This window comes from Trichomonas vaginalis, chromosome VI (assembly GCF_026262505.1).
Source record: "Trichomonas vaginalis G3 chromosome VI, whole genome shotgun sequence".
Classification (NCBI taxonomy): Eukaryota; Parabasalia; order Trichomonadida; family Trichomonadidae; genus Trichomonas; species Trichomonas vaginalis.
This window is the reverse complement of record NC_067208.1, coordinates 16,328,636-16,343,162: the sequence shown is the minus strand read 5'-3', so window position 1 is coordinate 16,343,162 and position 14,527 is coordinate 16,328,636. Positions and strand designations below refer to the sequence as shown.

Here is a 14,527-nt window from a genome sequence, read left to right as displayed (position 1 = left end):
ACAAACCTTTGAAATCACCGCACTTGAACCAAGAATTCTGAGTTTCTGGCTCAAATTCCAGTTGAAATAGACTGCAACCTCAAAATAAGTAATATGAGTAATTCCATTGAGCAAAGATATTCTAATCAATCTTGTCAGATGTCAAAGATGTGGCGTTCTTTGCCTAGAATTTCTTAAATTTGAATACTAGTACAAAATAGAAAAAGTGAGCCTATCCCACTGACAATATTGTTATAATTGTTGAAATGATATCGAAAAATTATAAAATTAAGTTAATTCATTGCCATAATTTAAATTATGTACCCTATCCAGTAATAAATTAAACTTGATGAAATCCCAAAGAGATTAAATTTGATAAAATTTTTTTGTGATCCAATCAAAATTGCAAAAGGAATAGAAAATCCTGCTGATCTAAGATAATAATATCTGGTTCTATTGTTAGAACAGTTGGAGAAAGTATAAAATTTTGGTCGGCCGGAGAACAAAGGGGAAAAAAATTCCTTCTCTGAAATCGAATCCCCGATGAGTAATGAAGAATTAGGGGAGGCGATAGCATCGTGTATATCATGCGGGAATGGCATATCGAAGCGTAGTCTGAATCTCTTATCAACAACTATTCAGAAAGCTTCTGATTACTTTCCTGAAGTATTAATTGAGACACTAAAAGTAAAATTATGCGATGTAACATCTCCAATTGCGCCATCGCGTATACTAATGGCGATTTCGCAAGACTTGGAGAAACTAGATCCAACATTTTTCATCCCAATAACAACATTAGTCATAAATACGGACTCTAAAGCACAAACAAACATTGTAGTTCCTATCATTTATAATGCAGTATTCATTTTACCTATCAGCAGCTTACAGCCTGAAAAAGCCGAAGAAATTGCAAACAAAATTATAGATTTATTACATCAAACAAGCAAAACAGTCGAAGTATTTCAATCGCTTACCACATGTCTATCTCAATTCATGAAAAAATGGGCAAATATCCTTCCAAATCCAGAAATTCAAGCGATGGCCATACTTTCAACATTGTCAGATACATCGTTTACATACTCTGTTATATCATCTCTCTCGCAATCAGCCATATACTGCATTTGTGCGTTGATTGGTGATATGACTGGCCTAAAAGATATGATAAGTTCATTATTAGAGCATAAACCTACGCCATTAGACAAATGTACGGCAATATCAGGTATAACATTCATGGAATACATCACTCAAACAGTTCCTGTTTGTGTTTCATACCAATTATTAGCGTCATTCTTATTTACTATCCCATCTGACTATTATTCAGCACTTTCGACATACGCATACTTAGGACCACAATACATATCATCAGTACCTACAGATGAACTCGGCCAAACTTCTTTCTTCCAGATGTTATCAGCTGCATTAAAAGTTATGGCCAAAGGAGACGAACCAGACTTTTTAACACTCTGCAAAGATGCCATTCTATCAGTTCCAGACACGAAAGACGGATATCTCCGGAAATCAGTTAAATTTTGTTTTCAATCTTTAGTACAAGTCGCTCTCAAGATCTGCGACAAATCATTCTTCATTGACTTGTTCAAGCGCTTGGAGCAACTCAGTTCTAACTCCTCGTTAGTCCAAGATTGTCTTGCCATGGTGATTCCGACTGTTCCTTTTGAATTGATAACTATTGAATTTTTCAAAGACTTATTGAATCAGTTTGATGTTCATCAGACATTTGCATTTCGATGTGTTGCCGAGATATATAAGTCATTTAAAGTACCAAGTACTTATTCTGATTTATTATTTCAAAGAATTGATTTGTTATCAACCGCTGTTCGTCAGAATTTCATCATAAACATGATAAAGATATCATCATCTGTTGTTAAAACACTCCATAATCATGTTACTAACTCAAGAGTCATGGATGAAAACAAAAAGATATCTTATCAGATTTTGTTGATGCCTGTTTTGCAGATGCAAGCTCAGAGACCTCCTTTAGATCGTGCTCTTATATCGACAGCACTCCATTCATGGGATTTCGAGATAAGAGTCAACACATTAAAAATTTTGATTTCTTCTCCAAGAGGAAACACGAAATTTACAACAGAAGACATCAATTTGCTGAGTGAAGCAATTCCAAGAGTATTCGTTTTCTGCGATGTCAAGTACCAGAAAGTATTGGAAAGCTACTTCCAGTCTGCTTGTAATCATATGAATCCGCATGACCAAATTTGTATGTCACTTTTCTTTTCTCCCTTATTTAAAGCGATGGTCCCCTTACTTAAACCATATATGTCTGGATTCAGGAAGAGCTACATTGTGAACATATTAACTATTGTTTGGCACTTGAGGCCTTTGTTATTTTTGACTAGAGAATTGTTAGAAAACTTAGTTTATAATTTATTTGAATCAAGTTACACTGTTCGTGATTTGATATTTAGATTCATTTTGTTTATACTTAGAATGAAATCTCCTGATGACAAAGTAGCTCTCGCGCACCAAGTCATCTCTGAAGAGTCAAAACTCGTTCAAGAACTCATCCAAAAACATTCGAATTCCACAAAATTTAGAGATACAGATGGCGCTGCGAGATTGATCGCGTTGACACACTTGGCGAGAGGTCAGACAAACATAGAGATGTTGATCTCAAAGATGTGGCAACAGATTGTCAGTAAAACTGCTCAGATCCCTCCGCATTTCCCTCTGAGTGTCGTTTTACATGTCCTTCAAAGTGTTCAAGCTCCTCAAATTGATTTCAACTTCATCACTGAGAAACTTGTTCCTGTTTCTTTGAACATCATATCAGAGAGTTTGACATTTATTGGTGTGGAAGCGAACATCGAGACAATACCTGTTCAAACAATCAAAAGCGTTGACAATCTCGAAAGTCAGTTGATAGAAAACATCAATTCATCATGGCTCGCTGTCAGACAGGCTTTGAATATAATTGGATATGTTTTGAACCAGCATTTCGAGAATTTGCCATTGAAATTGGTTGTTAAGACAGGAGACACATTGCTGAGATTCCTCATGGAGTCAAGACAGGCATCAACTGTATACCAAGTCCACATCATCTTCCAGATGCTCTGCACATTAAGTTACATGAATCCTGAAACAGAAAAACTGCCAATTACTTGGGCGGATACATTAATGGACCAAGCAGAGAACTTCACCATTTCTGAGCACAAGATCAGTAACTCCTTTGTTTTAACAGCCCTTGCGTTGATACATTCAGAACCAAGTCATTTGTATGCATCGCAAAGACCGATTTACAACAAATTCATGAGATTTTGTTCTCATTCAATTTCTGATTATATTAATTACAGTCAGTTGATAACTGGCTTGTTGTTGTGCCAAGCAATTGCCACTGATAACAACACAGCAGCTAATTTCGAACCTTACTCGTCGAAAATACTGATGTTAGTGTTCAATATCATGACAATTTCTTGTCCGTTTTATGTCAAAAATGCAGCAAATATTTGTTTGTCAAATCTTCTTTTGAGACACTGGAAGAGGAGAACAGATGTTCCAAGGGATTTCGAGGCAATGACACATTCCGATTTCTTCGCAATTGTTGAAGGTTCTTTGGACTTTTTCGTTGAATATCTTTCATGCGAAAACACTGATTCTTCTTTCATTATTTTGTTAGTTATACAGCTTTTGAAGCCATTTCCAAATGACATAATCCTTCGAAAGGTTATAGATATGAGGAGTTCCCCATGCTCAAGAATAAGACACGCTGCTGCTCGTGCTCTTTTAATTGTGTTGCAACAAGATGATGTTGTCACTTTTATTAAGTCACTTTTAGAAGATGCTTTGACAGCCGATGCGAACACAAACGATGGAATTATCATGCAGATTGAAGAGCTTGTTAACAACTATCCTTTCGTTATTGACGAATTAAGAGAAGATGTTTCTAAGTACCTCAAATCAGCAATTGAAAAACATGAAACAGATTACATCAAATTGTATTTCTTGATAATGCTGGCGAATGTTTTCAAACTTGTTGACATTGTTTCTCCTGTTTTGTCTTATTTCGCAAAAGATTTCTCGAGTTTGGTTAAAAAACCATACGGAACAAGGATTTTAATGGTCATCTTCAAGAAACTAAATGAAATGGAGATGATCAAACTCATCATTCAAAAGAATCCTTGTATTTTGTTCCATTTGTGTAGATTCTTTAATGAAAATCCTGATTTCATTAAACAAAAAGTGTCAAGAGTTTTAGTTGACACTTTTTTGGCAAATCCACCAACACCTGTTTTTGATGGCATCCACAAACTATTGGTCAAACATTCCGCTTGCTTTAATCCGAATGCTAACCAGAAAGATAAATTCCTTGAGAACATTTTCAACGAAAAGAACAGTTCGAGAATTATTTATTTCTTGGGAGTTTCAGCGATGTTTGTTGAAGACGCGAAATCGTTTTTACTCAATTTCCAGGAGTATTCATATTTCGTCGACAGAAGTGATACAAACATTTTGGAAGAACTCTCCAAGTTGATGCTGAGATACCACGAACAGTTGTTCAGCGAATTCAACCAAAACGAATTATGTCATTGGTTACTTGCTTTGAGAATTATATCTGATGAAAGCCCACAAGTTAGATATCCGTGTGTACAAGCACTTTCACAACATTTGTGTCTACAAAGACAGATCAAAACTGAAGTTGCTGAATATGATTTGATTGTTGAAATTTACCAGAAAATGGCTCCTTTCAAAGATGTTTTGCAAAAAGTTTTGAGTTTGCTTCAGGCAAAGGCTGAGACAATAGAAGATGATGTAGGAGTAAAGAAGGATCCAACACCATTCATTCATCCTCCTTCTTTCCATGTCGACTGCTTAAGAAGAGCCCTCAAATCCAAATAGAAAATCATTGTTTATAGTTTTTTATATTGTTTTATAATTATTTTTTATAGAGTTATATTAGAGATATTAGTAATAAAGATTTATATAGATTGTTTTTTATAAAAATGGACTTGACACACTCTTTTTAAAATGAACAATACATATCATGAAAAATGAATTCATTAGCTGGATCCCTACAAAACTTTGTTCAGAAAAATGTTTGTATTATATTGGAGTGCCAATCACTTCAAATTATTTTTGGCATCAGTCTCTTTATGAAATAATAAATTAACTTCTAAAAGTTATATCTTATATCAATTTCAGGTGAATCAGACATTAATTCAATAATCAAGAGTGTCTTTACCATCATTTGACTTTAATTTAAATTTTTCACATTAAACTGATGATAAAAAGACTACATGACTGTCTAATGTATCCATAACTTTTTTTATCGTTAAAGTATCGTTCATATGAAAAAATTTATGATAAAATTTAAGGGTGCCCCCGTATGTACGTTTATTTGAGAGGAGGAGGATTACCCTCTCAATTTTGATGGATTCGTTAGTTTATTTTCTCGATGAATATGCAATAAAATTTGATTTTTACCTTATCAATATACTTCATATAATATACACATGTTCATGTAAAAACTTTTTTCCAAAATCCTCAGGAATTAAGGGATTTTTGAATTTTAAGAATTTTTTTCGAATTTTTTCGAAAAAAAAAATATTTTCAGAACAGCCTTAACGGCTAAGATTTAGGAACAATGTTAAGTATCAAAAAGAAAGGAGGTCTGATATAGACAACATATATCGTTGAAGGTTGAAAAAATCTCTAATATTTGAGCCCAAAATTTCAAATTTTAATTTTTTGAAAAAAGAGGCCACCCGTATGTACGTTTATTTGAGAGGAGGAGGATTATATTTTTGAAAGGGTGAAACATTATGAATATGTTAATTATATAATAATATGTATTATTATAAAAAAGAAAAAATAAAGCACGTTAAAATTTTTCTTTCTTGATTTTTGACAAAATCTACTTAGAATTATGCAAAATATGACTAAATAATTATAAATTTCAAGTTAAATTTTAATTTTGATAAATAATTTAAATTTCAAAATATCAAGTTCGGTTCGACTATGTATGTAGTAATTCCTCAATAAAGTGCCAAAACCCTATTAAAATATATGAACATTTTCAACATTTTAATGTTTTTATTTAAAAATTTGTTGGAATATGAGCTTCAAACAATTATTATGTAAATAAAAATAATTAAATATATGTATTTATTCGTATTACAACCGTAGTAAGTCGATTCTTCCTTTCTTCTACTGAGATTTGAATTTGATTTCGAATTGTAAAGAGATTCAAAGGGAAAATACTAGCGGATAAAAACTACCTCCATGAAAGGGTCATAATGGAGTCAAGTTGTATTTTTTGATATTTTTTGCTTTTCGAGCCTAAATAGGTAGCCAAGATAATGCCTAAAAATAAGGTTCTAAATTCTGAAGTTTACATGATCCTCTCGTGTGCACCCTTAATGCAACAAAGAACAGCTTTAATAAACAAAAATAAAAACAAATAAACATTATAATCTAAGGATGTGGCCTCTCCAGTTAAAGATTGCCTTCGAGAAATTCGGAGATTTGATTGCAGCCATTGTTCCTGCAAGTGCAAACTCTCCGAAGAATGAAGGATGCTGAGTTTCGAACAGATGAGGTCCGTTGTGAGAAGTTCTTCCTACTGAAGAAACTCCGTTTCCGTTCCAGCAATTGTTTATTATTCCTGGAATTGCTGCGATGATTTTCTGATTCATTCCTTTCTTCAGCATGAGTCTCAGACCGGAACTTTCGAATGTATAAGGGCGCATATCATTGGGAGAGCCATAAGTGAGTATTTCAAATGGTGGGTCGTATGCAGTCATCGTTAAATTCTCCAAAATATGAGAATTTGAGATATTAGCTTTCAATAATGCTTCGATTTCAAGGAGAGGAGCCATATTAATATCTTCGGCATTGTATCTGTATATATCCTCCAATTTCGGTAAGTGGCCCTTGATTTGTCTGATTGGAAGGATAATGTTGGAAATTACCATGTCGAAAAGATATGGAAGGTTCTTATATGTAATTGTATCATCTATTTGAACGGGTTTTGATGTAGTTGGATTGTAATCGTTTAATATTCCTTGTTCTAAGTTAGGAATTCTGGAGATTTTCCTTTTGATCATTCTTAGATATTTCTCATCTTTTGTAGTCGAATACAATGAAGCGAGTTCTGGTATTCCTGCCGATGAATCCATCAAATAAGTGTAATTTGATAGTTTTCTATGTCTTTTTTCGCCTGTTTTTATATTAACAAAAGGCTGCTTAGATGATTCGAACTTTGAAAGTTCTTCAATGCACTCATCAGCCCGAGTTAAGAAAAGTTTATCTCCGGTTAATGTGTATGCTCCAATCAAAGAGCCAACACCTCTTGTCCATAATTCTCTTTGATTAACCCATCCAAGTTTGGAACATCGAAATTGGGTCTTTAGGAACAAATGTGCGCGATTATATTCTTCTTTAAGGTTAAGAAGATATAAAACTTCTAAAGATTCTAGTAGAGACGCTGAAAATCCGTAACTATCGATGCATTCATAATTAACAATATTAATTCCATCCGAATTGATGCATTTTGATGAATATGTGTTAAAGGATCGAGCAACGTGTTTCTGTAGATATTCGAAATATTCGTTATGTGCATTAAATTCTGGTTTTACTTTAGATTTCGTAAAAATTGAATAAAATTTCGGAATGAAAGTCATGTCTTCATTGAAGAGGATTTGTATTGACAAGAAAGTTACTAAAGCTATAGCTGAATATGAAAGAACAGATTTTATTTTCGCTCTAGTGATTACTTTTCTTTTCATAAAAGTGTCAAAATAATGAAATGATATCAGGAATTAGAATAAACTTTCCCGGTTTTCAATTTTGCTAATGGATATATACTTTCTCCCTACCATGAAACTTATATTCTTTGAATCGCCGAAATTTATTGAGGAAATTTGGAGAAATTAATATCAAACTTACATTTCTTTAACTTATATGAAATAGACATTTTGTTTATCAATTTATTTGGATATTATATTAAATTCTGTAAATCTATAGGAGTTTGAAAACTTCATAAATTCTACTTCAATTACTGATATGAAAGAATTGCTGTCAGAAAAATATTCATCATGTGTACTCATAGAATCTCATACTCTGACATATAATGAAATAATTCAGCGTGCCATGATAATTGATGATAGAATTAAATCAAAAATAAGTCTGCTGTTGGTAACTATGCGAAAAACTATATATTTTATTCTGTTTATTAATTTTCTATTGCATGTTTCGATTATTACCTTTTGGTTGTTGAGAATGAAACAAATTTATAGCTGATATTCTGGTTTATTATGCTTTTAGACATGAATAATGTTTAAAATACATAATATATAATAAAAATCATATTCATTTAGCTCAAGGGCCAATAAATTTTTCCCAAAAAATATTCAAAAAAATCTTATTCAAAGTTAAAAATATTAATTTTTATTTGGAAATATGAAAAATGAAAGAATTTTGGAAAAATGGATGTACATTATAATTGATATTGATGTGAAATGAATGACATTTTCGGCAAAAATTTCGGATTCAACAAATTATTTCGAATTTTATAAATCTATTTTGAAATAACATTCACATTTCTAGATAGCATCTTCTCTTTTACAGGTTGTGTTCTATGATTGATGTATTAAATATTAATAAATTACTAAAAACAAAATAAATTTTTACAAACAAATAAAAATAAACAATTTAACAACATGCATAAATCAACCTATGCTAAATTCCTCAAAAATTCTCTTCAACAAATTCTGCATTTCACCTGTATTATCACCAGATTGGATTTTGAACAAAATGTGAGCAACATCAGCTACAAAATCATACTTGATAAGTAGAATCGACTCACTTCCTCTGAATTTGATATTAATCAACTTCGAATTATCATCATATATGATTTTGAAGCAATGTGCAGCAGGACTTACACCTGCAGATATAATACACTTAATATCATCAATAGTTTTGCTCTTAATTGTAAGGTGGTAGTTAACTGTCTTCGAAGTTTCGTTTGAAAACGGATTTTCGATCCTTTGGACGTCAAGATTCGGATAAATTATATATGACTGCACCCATGGCATCTGGAATATTTCAGCAGCTGTTGGTCTTTCTGCAGGATTCCTCTTGAAACATGCATTTAGTACATCTTTGGCTCCTTGAGGTATAAATGACTCAATGATAGGGTCAGTAGTATTAATAAGATGAACAACTCCTTCATATGTATCTGCTTCATATGGTGTTGTATTGGTTAAACACAATAATAAAGTAATTCCTAATGACCAAACATCAACTTTGTATGGATCGTATGGCTTGCCTGTGAATACTTCAGGTGGCATAAAATTAGCAACGCCTGGAGGGTTGATAAATGTTGAATTTTCGCTAACTCTTGATGCTTTAAAGAAAGAACCAAGAAAAGCAATATTTCGCTTGTTAAAGAAGATGTTATCTGGATTTATGTCTAAATGAACGATTTTTTGTGAATGCAAGTAAATAATAGCCGATAAAATGTGAAAAAATATTTGTCTGGAAAGGTTTTCGGATAATTTAGCATTCTTATCAATAATGGATTCAAGAGAGAAGAACTCTTTATCGTATATAGCATATAAATCATCGTTTTCTATAATTACGTCATATAAATTTTGAATATTTGGATGAGATAATGAACCTAATATACCAACTTGTGATTCTATATCCTTTATTGATAAGAGATTACTTGTAAGTCGAATGAATCTGTAACCTGTGAATTGCTCTTTTATGTCATTGCCTTTTGAAGCGAGATACTTTTGATACATCCTTGCTTCTGTATCAGCTTCTGGTTTCATTGGAATATGAATCATATAAGTATCAGTGGATCCTGTAATTGTTCTTTCCATAACAAAATATGAAATCTAATGCAGAAAATTAGAAATGTAATAGTTCACTGAAGATAAGTCTTTTACTTGTATGAGAATTTGACAATTTGACAAAATCATGAAATCTGATTTTCAATTGAAGAGAATTAAATCTCGTAGATAAATTATCCAACTTATGTAATGCCTATGTACAGAAAATTATGGCTTAAATACAAATATTTTGTCGAAATTTGGCTTAATAAGATCAATTTTCTTCAAATTTTTGTACTACACAAGAAAATAGGATGAATCGCATTACTTTCAATCTATAAAATATTAGCCACAAAAATACATAAAAAGTGACAGTATCATGAGCTTTGGTGGAGGCGCATTTAAACCAAAAGGATTTGGTACAGGTACAACGACTCCATCATCTGGTGGCTTTGGTGCTAAACCTGCTACAGGATTTGGCATTGGATCAACTTATTCTACAACAAATAAATTTGGCGGTACATCTACAACTTCATCGACTACTACCAATTCTTTGATGAAGACAAAATCGAACACAGGCAATGGCACTTACAGCCCGCCATTTAATTCAGCAACAACAGAATTTAAAGAACAAGAAGTCGAAATTACGTCTGCCAACAATACAAATCAAAAAATTACAGTCATGAATATAACAGCAATGCCACAATTCAAAAATTGTACACCAGAAGAGTTAAGATTTTACGATTATCTTAATTCAAAGAAAATTGAAACGCCAGAGGATTTCAGACAAGACATTAAGGGCGGCCTTCAAGCTGTTGGTTCAATTGGTGGCAATACAGCCCAAGCAGGAGCTGCCAAGCCAACTCTTCAAGGAATTCAAGGAAAAACGCTTCAATCAGCGACTTCTACTGAAAAAGAGCCAACAATCAATGCGAACGAACTTAAATTCCCAACACCAAAACCCGGTGTCGTTTTAACTGCTGCAGAATACTTCAAATCTAAAGCCGTTCCAATTATTAAAGAAGAAGATGAAATAAACAGTATCGAAGGATCTAAGAAATATCATAGAAACTACAACTCGTTATTTACTAAAAGAAATCCCGATTTTTCTGATGGATATGAATTTAAGAAAATTACACCTCTTAAATTCACATCAGACATGCTAAAATGTGCATTTCCTAAGAAGTCAGAGCGATTCTTACCTTACAATCCTCTAAAAACCATTCCTCCAATAGATGAAATTTCAGGACAGATTGATCACTTCAAAGTTTCAAGAGAAGGATACGCTGACATCGAATTCATGGATACAATTGATATTTCGAACATAGATATACAAAATGACATAGAAATCAAACCATGCTTTGTTAATTTCTATCCTTACCTCCAACAGAGCCAGAAACCAGCATCTGGAAATGGAATGAATGTGAGAACAAGGATAACAATGTATAACTGCTGGCCAATTCAAGATCCAAACGTAGGAATTCGCCAGAGATTTAAACCAGATGATGAAGAGTCAATTAACAGATTTTCTGCAAAGCTTCAAGCATTTTGCGCAACAAAGGCCGCAAGATTTGTTTGTTATGATTATATTAGAGGTGTTTTCAGTTTTGACATATTTGATGTTACTCTCGGTCCTTATGAGGCACCAGATAGCTTATAAATAGATATAAATTTATTTGTTATGAATTTGATCTTTTTTTTAACTTTTTTTGACACTTTCTTCTATACTTGTCAAGTAGATTTCGTCTTAATATATAAACATGTTATCCAAAATATAAAAAGATATCAGATCTCCGAAAAATCAGTTGCGTAATGATGAGTTATCATTCCATTTTTATTCTTTTTCGATGATATTTGAACAATGCGAATAATTCATGTGTGCAATTGATATTTAAACACTACGAAATTTTGCAATATACGCGTATATATTTTTGTTGCAAAATTAAGTGTTGCCCATCCATATCCATTTTTTCCATTAATATTAGCTGTTCTAAAATAAGTAAATTTATCTATTCTTCATCAATGCTATATAATGCATGATACAAGTGTTGTACATTGAGTCAAAAAACATAAAAATTGAGCATTTTCGCATCTTCTGATTTTTCGTATTAATATTTCAGTCAGATTATTGTTAACAGTAGGATGGAGAGGAGCCAATACATCTTAATGATATATGTTAAGTGGTATTCAATGTAACTCTAGAATCAAAAATATGATACAATATAGTATTTATACAAAACAAAAATAATATATAATAAAATAGTATTAATTGTCAAATGAGAAAATAATTTCTCCAACTTTCTCATTTTCAAGCTGATTCTCCATTGCAAAACGAAGCATTTGATGAACAGATTGCATCTGTGAGAAGTTCTGTTTGACATCATATTCATCTTCACATGAAACAATTAAATAATGCATACACAAAATGATTTCTTCGACAAGCAATGGTTCACACAAACCTCGAATGCAACAAGAGAAGTCAAGAAGGGAAACAACAACAGGAATAATCTCTGAAATAACAGAATTTCCCTTAAGTATTGTGATTGCTGCAGTAAATGCTCCAATGAGTGGAGTTACTTGATCTTGGAGTTCATGGGATGCGTCCATATAAGAATAGTATACATCCAAGTTATCTCTCACGGCTTTGACTTCATTAACACTTGAAATTAAAAGCGACATTGTTGTATTACAGATATCTTCAGAAAGAATTTCAGGATAGAAAGTAAATATATCCTTAATAACTCTAAAACAATATTTCTTTGATTCTAAATTCAAATTTGTCATTATATCATTACAAAACGAAATTATTTGAACGACATAATCAGATAAATTGAACTTATCTATCATCATTCTTATTGCAATAGCTGCATTCTGAATGCTCTCTGGCTCATTGACCTTAGAAAGGTACTTTAATATTGCATTCATCGTAAAATTAAATTTTTCATCGTCGAAAAGTTCACTTCCAATACTTCGAGCGAAACAACCCAATGGAACTAATGATTTCATGCCTAAATCTTCATTCTCAGAAGAAAGAGTTAGATTAAAAACATTGCATATTTCATCAGAATTATTAATTAAAACTTCATTGTTTTCTAATCTATAAACAATTGTTTGGAAACAAGAAAACATTGTTGTCAATATATTAAAGTCAGGATTTTCTTCATTGACAATGTTACAAATTACTTCCAAAACATTCAAAAATATCTTCGGATACATGTCACGAGGTAATAGATCAGCAATAATTATTGATGCTGACTTGGCGCAGTTGAGTTTTATATCAAGATTTTCATTTGACAAAACATTTTTCAAAAATAATTTTGTAACTTTTTTCTTGTATTTGTCATCCGCAGCATCAGCAATAGAAACTAACAAAGAGTTTGCTGTCTGTGAGAGATTTGAGTCCTCTTGAAGAATGTGAAGAACAGAGTCTATTGATTGACTCACTGCTTGTTGAATTAAGTCAGAAAAGTTTGAAGGAACAAGAAAAGCTTGTATAGCCATCATCGCGTTCTCTCTGACTCTACTGATATCATCAGACATGGAAGCCAATATGAATGAAAGAGCATCATCAATTATACTTGAGATATCTCCATTATTAAATAATGATGCAATAATTGTTAACGCAGTTTCTCTTTCTCCAGGGTTTTGTGATACTTTGAGCTGAAAATACTTCTGTATTAATGGTTCGTTGGCAAATTGGAGCTTGGAAAGCTTGGATATCAAAGTTGTTGCAATAATGTTTGGTTGATTTTGTTCTTGGATGGTGCAGATATCTTGGGGAACTGTGGAGGCTATAACTGCTAATATATTTATGATATCTATTAAGTTTTGATGAATTAAATTAAAACTTTCTTTTGCAATTCGTTCTGAGTGAATTATTGACCTCCACATACCAAGTATATTAGACTTTAAGTCATCTGAGCCTTCTTGAATATCGCTAATACTCATTTGCATTATTTCATTTCCAATTTCACTAACAAATTCATAGTAAAAGTGAAAAATATCTGAAAAACAAGCATATGATGCGGACTTTGATCCAATTTTATTGATAGTGATCTGTAATATTTGGAAAATAAGATGGCCAGTTTCTTGATCTGTAATAAAGGATTTTTTAAGTAAAATATCGACAATTCTGATCGATTGATCGTATATGGTTTTTAAATCAGGATGATTATTTAAATGAACTAAGAGTTGATTGGCGATTTCAGCAAAATGTGCTTCAAGTTGTTGATTGTAATCAATTACATCGCAAATTATTAATGTAATACCTGAAATAGATTCAGGGGATGGAGGATCAAAGTATAATTGGTAGATAATGTCTAAAAAACCTAATCTATTTTCGCAAAAATAGTCACAACGTATTAGACGAGAAATAGTGTTTGCTGCAATCTGAGATGTAGTTGGATCACCTTTAAACTCAAATTCGATGCAAGCATTAAAAAAATTTTGTAAATTTTCGGTACCGATTTCATCAAAAGGTATTTCTGTTGATTCTGTTGCAATTCTTGGTAGGACTCTTGTAAGTGCTAAGAGAATTTGTTGAATATGAATTTTTGGTATATTTCCTCTTGTCAATAAGCTCGTTCCGCAAGAAAAAGCAGTCGCCTTATTCTCCATTATGAAGTTTAGTATATTTTCTTTTGGTTGGCTCTGAAAAGATTGAACGAGCAATTTATAGAAAGAATCAGGATCCATCGATAATAAAAATGAAATAAAAGAAAGTTACATAAAATATCAATAGA

General features: G+C 32.2%; 5 protein-coding genes across 5 annotated transcripts, besides 1 other annotated feature; 2 read left to right on the top strand and 3 right to left on the bottom strand.

The window, feature by feature from the left end:
- Positions 1-512: 512 nt before the first annotated feature.
- TVAGG3_0876050 (thyroid adenoma-associated protein-like protein family) lies at positions 513-5,016 on the top strand (the record flags this gene model as incomplete). Its single annotated transcript, XM_001321559.1, has 1 exon — positions 523-4,848. One exon carries the CDS (start codon positions 523-525, stop codon positions 4,846-4,848), a length of 4,326 nt encoding a protein of 1,441 aa, XP_001321594.1.
- A 307-nt stretch (positions 5,017-5,323) lies between these two features.
- Positions 5,324-6,365: a mobile genetic element.
- Positions 6,366-6,416: 51 nt separating this feature from the next.
- On the bottom strand, positions 6,417-7,736 carry TVAGG3_0876030 (mannosyl-oligosaccharide 1,2-alpha-mannosidase protein; the record flags this gene model as incomplete). The annotated part of the gene is made up of 1 exon (XM_001321560.1): positions 6,417-7,736. The coding sequence occupies one exon, from the start codon at positions 7,734-7,736 to the stop codon at positions 6,417-6,419; it is 1,320 nt and encodes a 439-aa protein (XP_001321595.1).
- Positions 7,737-8,672: 936 nt separating this feature from the next.
- Positions 8,673-9,836, bottom strand: TVAGG3_0876020 (protein serine/threonine kinase protein; the record flags this gene model as incomplete). The annotated part of the gene is made up of 1 exon (XM_001321561.1): positions 8,679-9,836. The coding sequence occupies one exon, from the start codon at positions 9,834-9,836 to the stop codon at positions 8,679-8,681; it is 1,158 nt and encodes a 385-aa protein (XP_001321596.1).
- A 318-nt stretch (positions 9,837-10,154) lies between these two features.
- On the top strand, positions 10,155-11,471 carry TVAGG3_0876010 (structural constituent of nuclear pore; the record flags this gene model as incomplete). The annotated part of the gene is made up of 1 exon (XM_001321562.1): positions 10,165-11,445. One exon carries the CDS (start codon positions 10,165-10,167, stop codon positions 11,443-11,445), a length of 1,281 nt encoding a protein of 426 aa, XP_001321597.1.
- Positions 11,472-12,050: 579 nt separating this feature from the next.
- Positions 12,051-14,480, bottom strand: TVAGG3_0876000 (armadillo (ARM) repeat-containing protein family; the record flags this gene model as incomplete). Its single annotated transcript, XM_001321563.1, has 1 exon — positions 12,051-14,480. One exon carries the CDS (start codon positions 14,478-14,480, stop codon positions 12,051-12,053), a length of 2,430 nt encoding a protein of 809 aa, XP_001321598.1.
- Between the last annotated feature and the right edge of the window lie 47 nt (positions 14,481-14,527).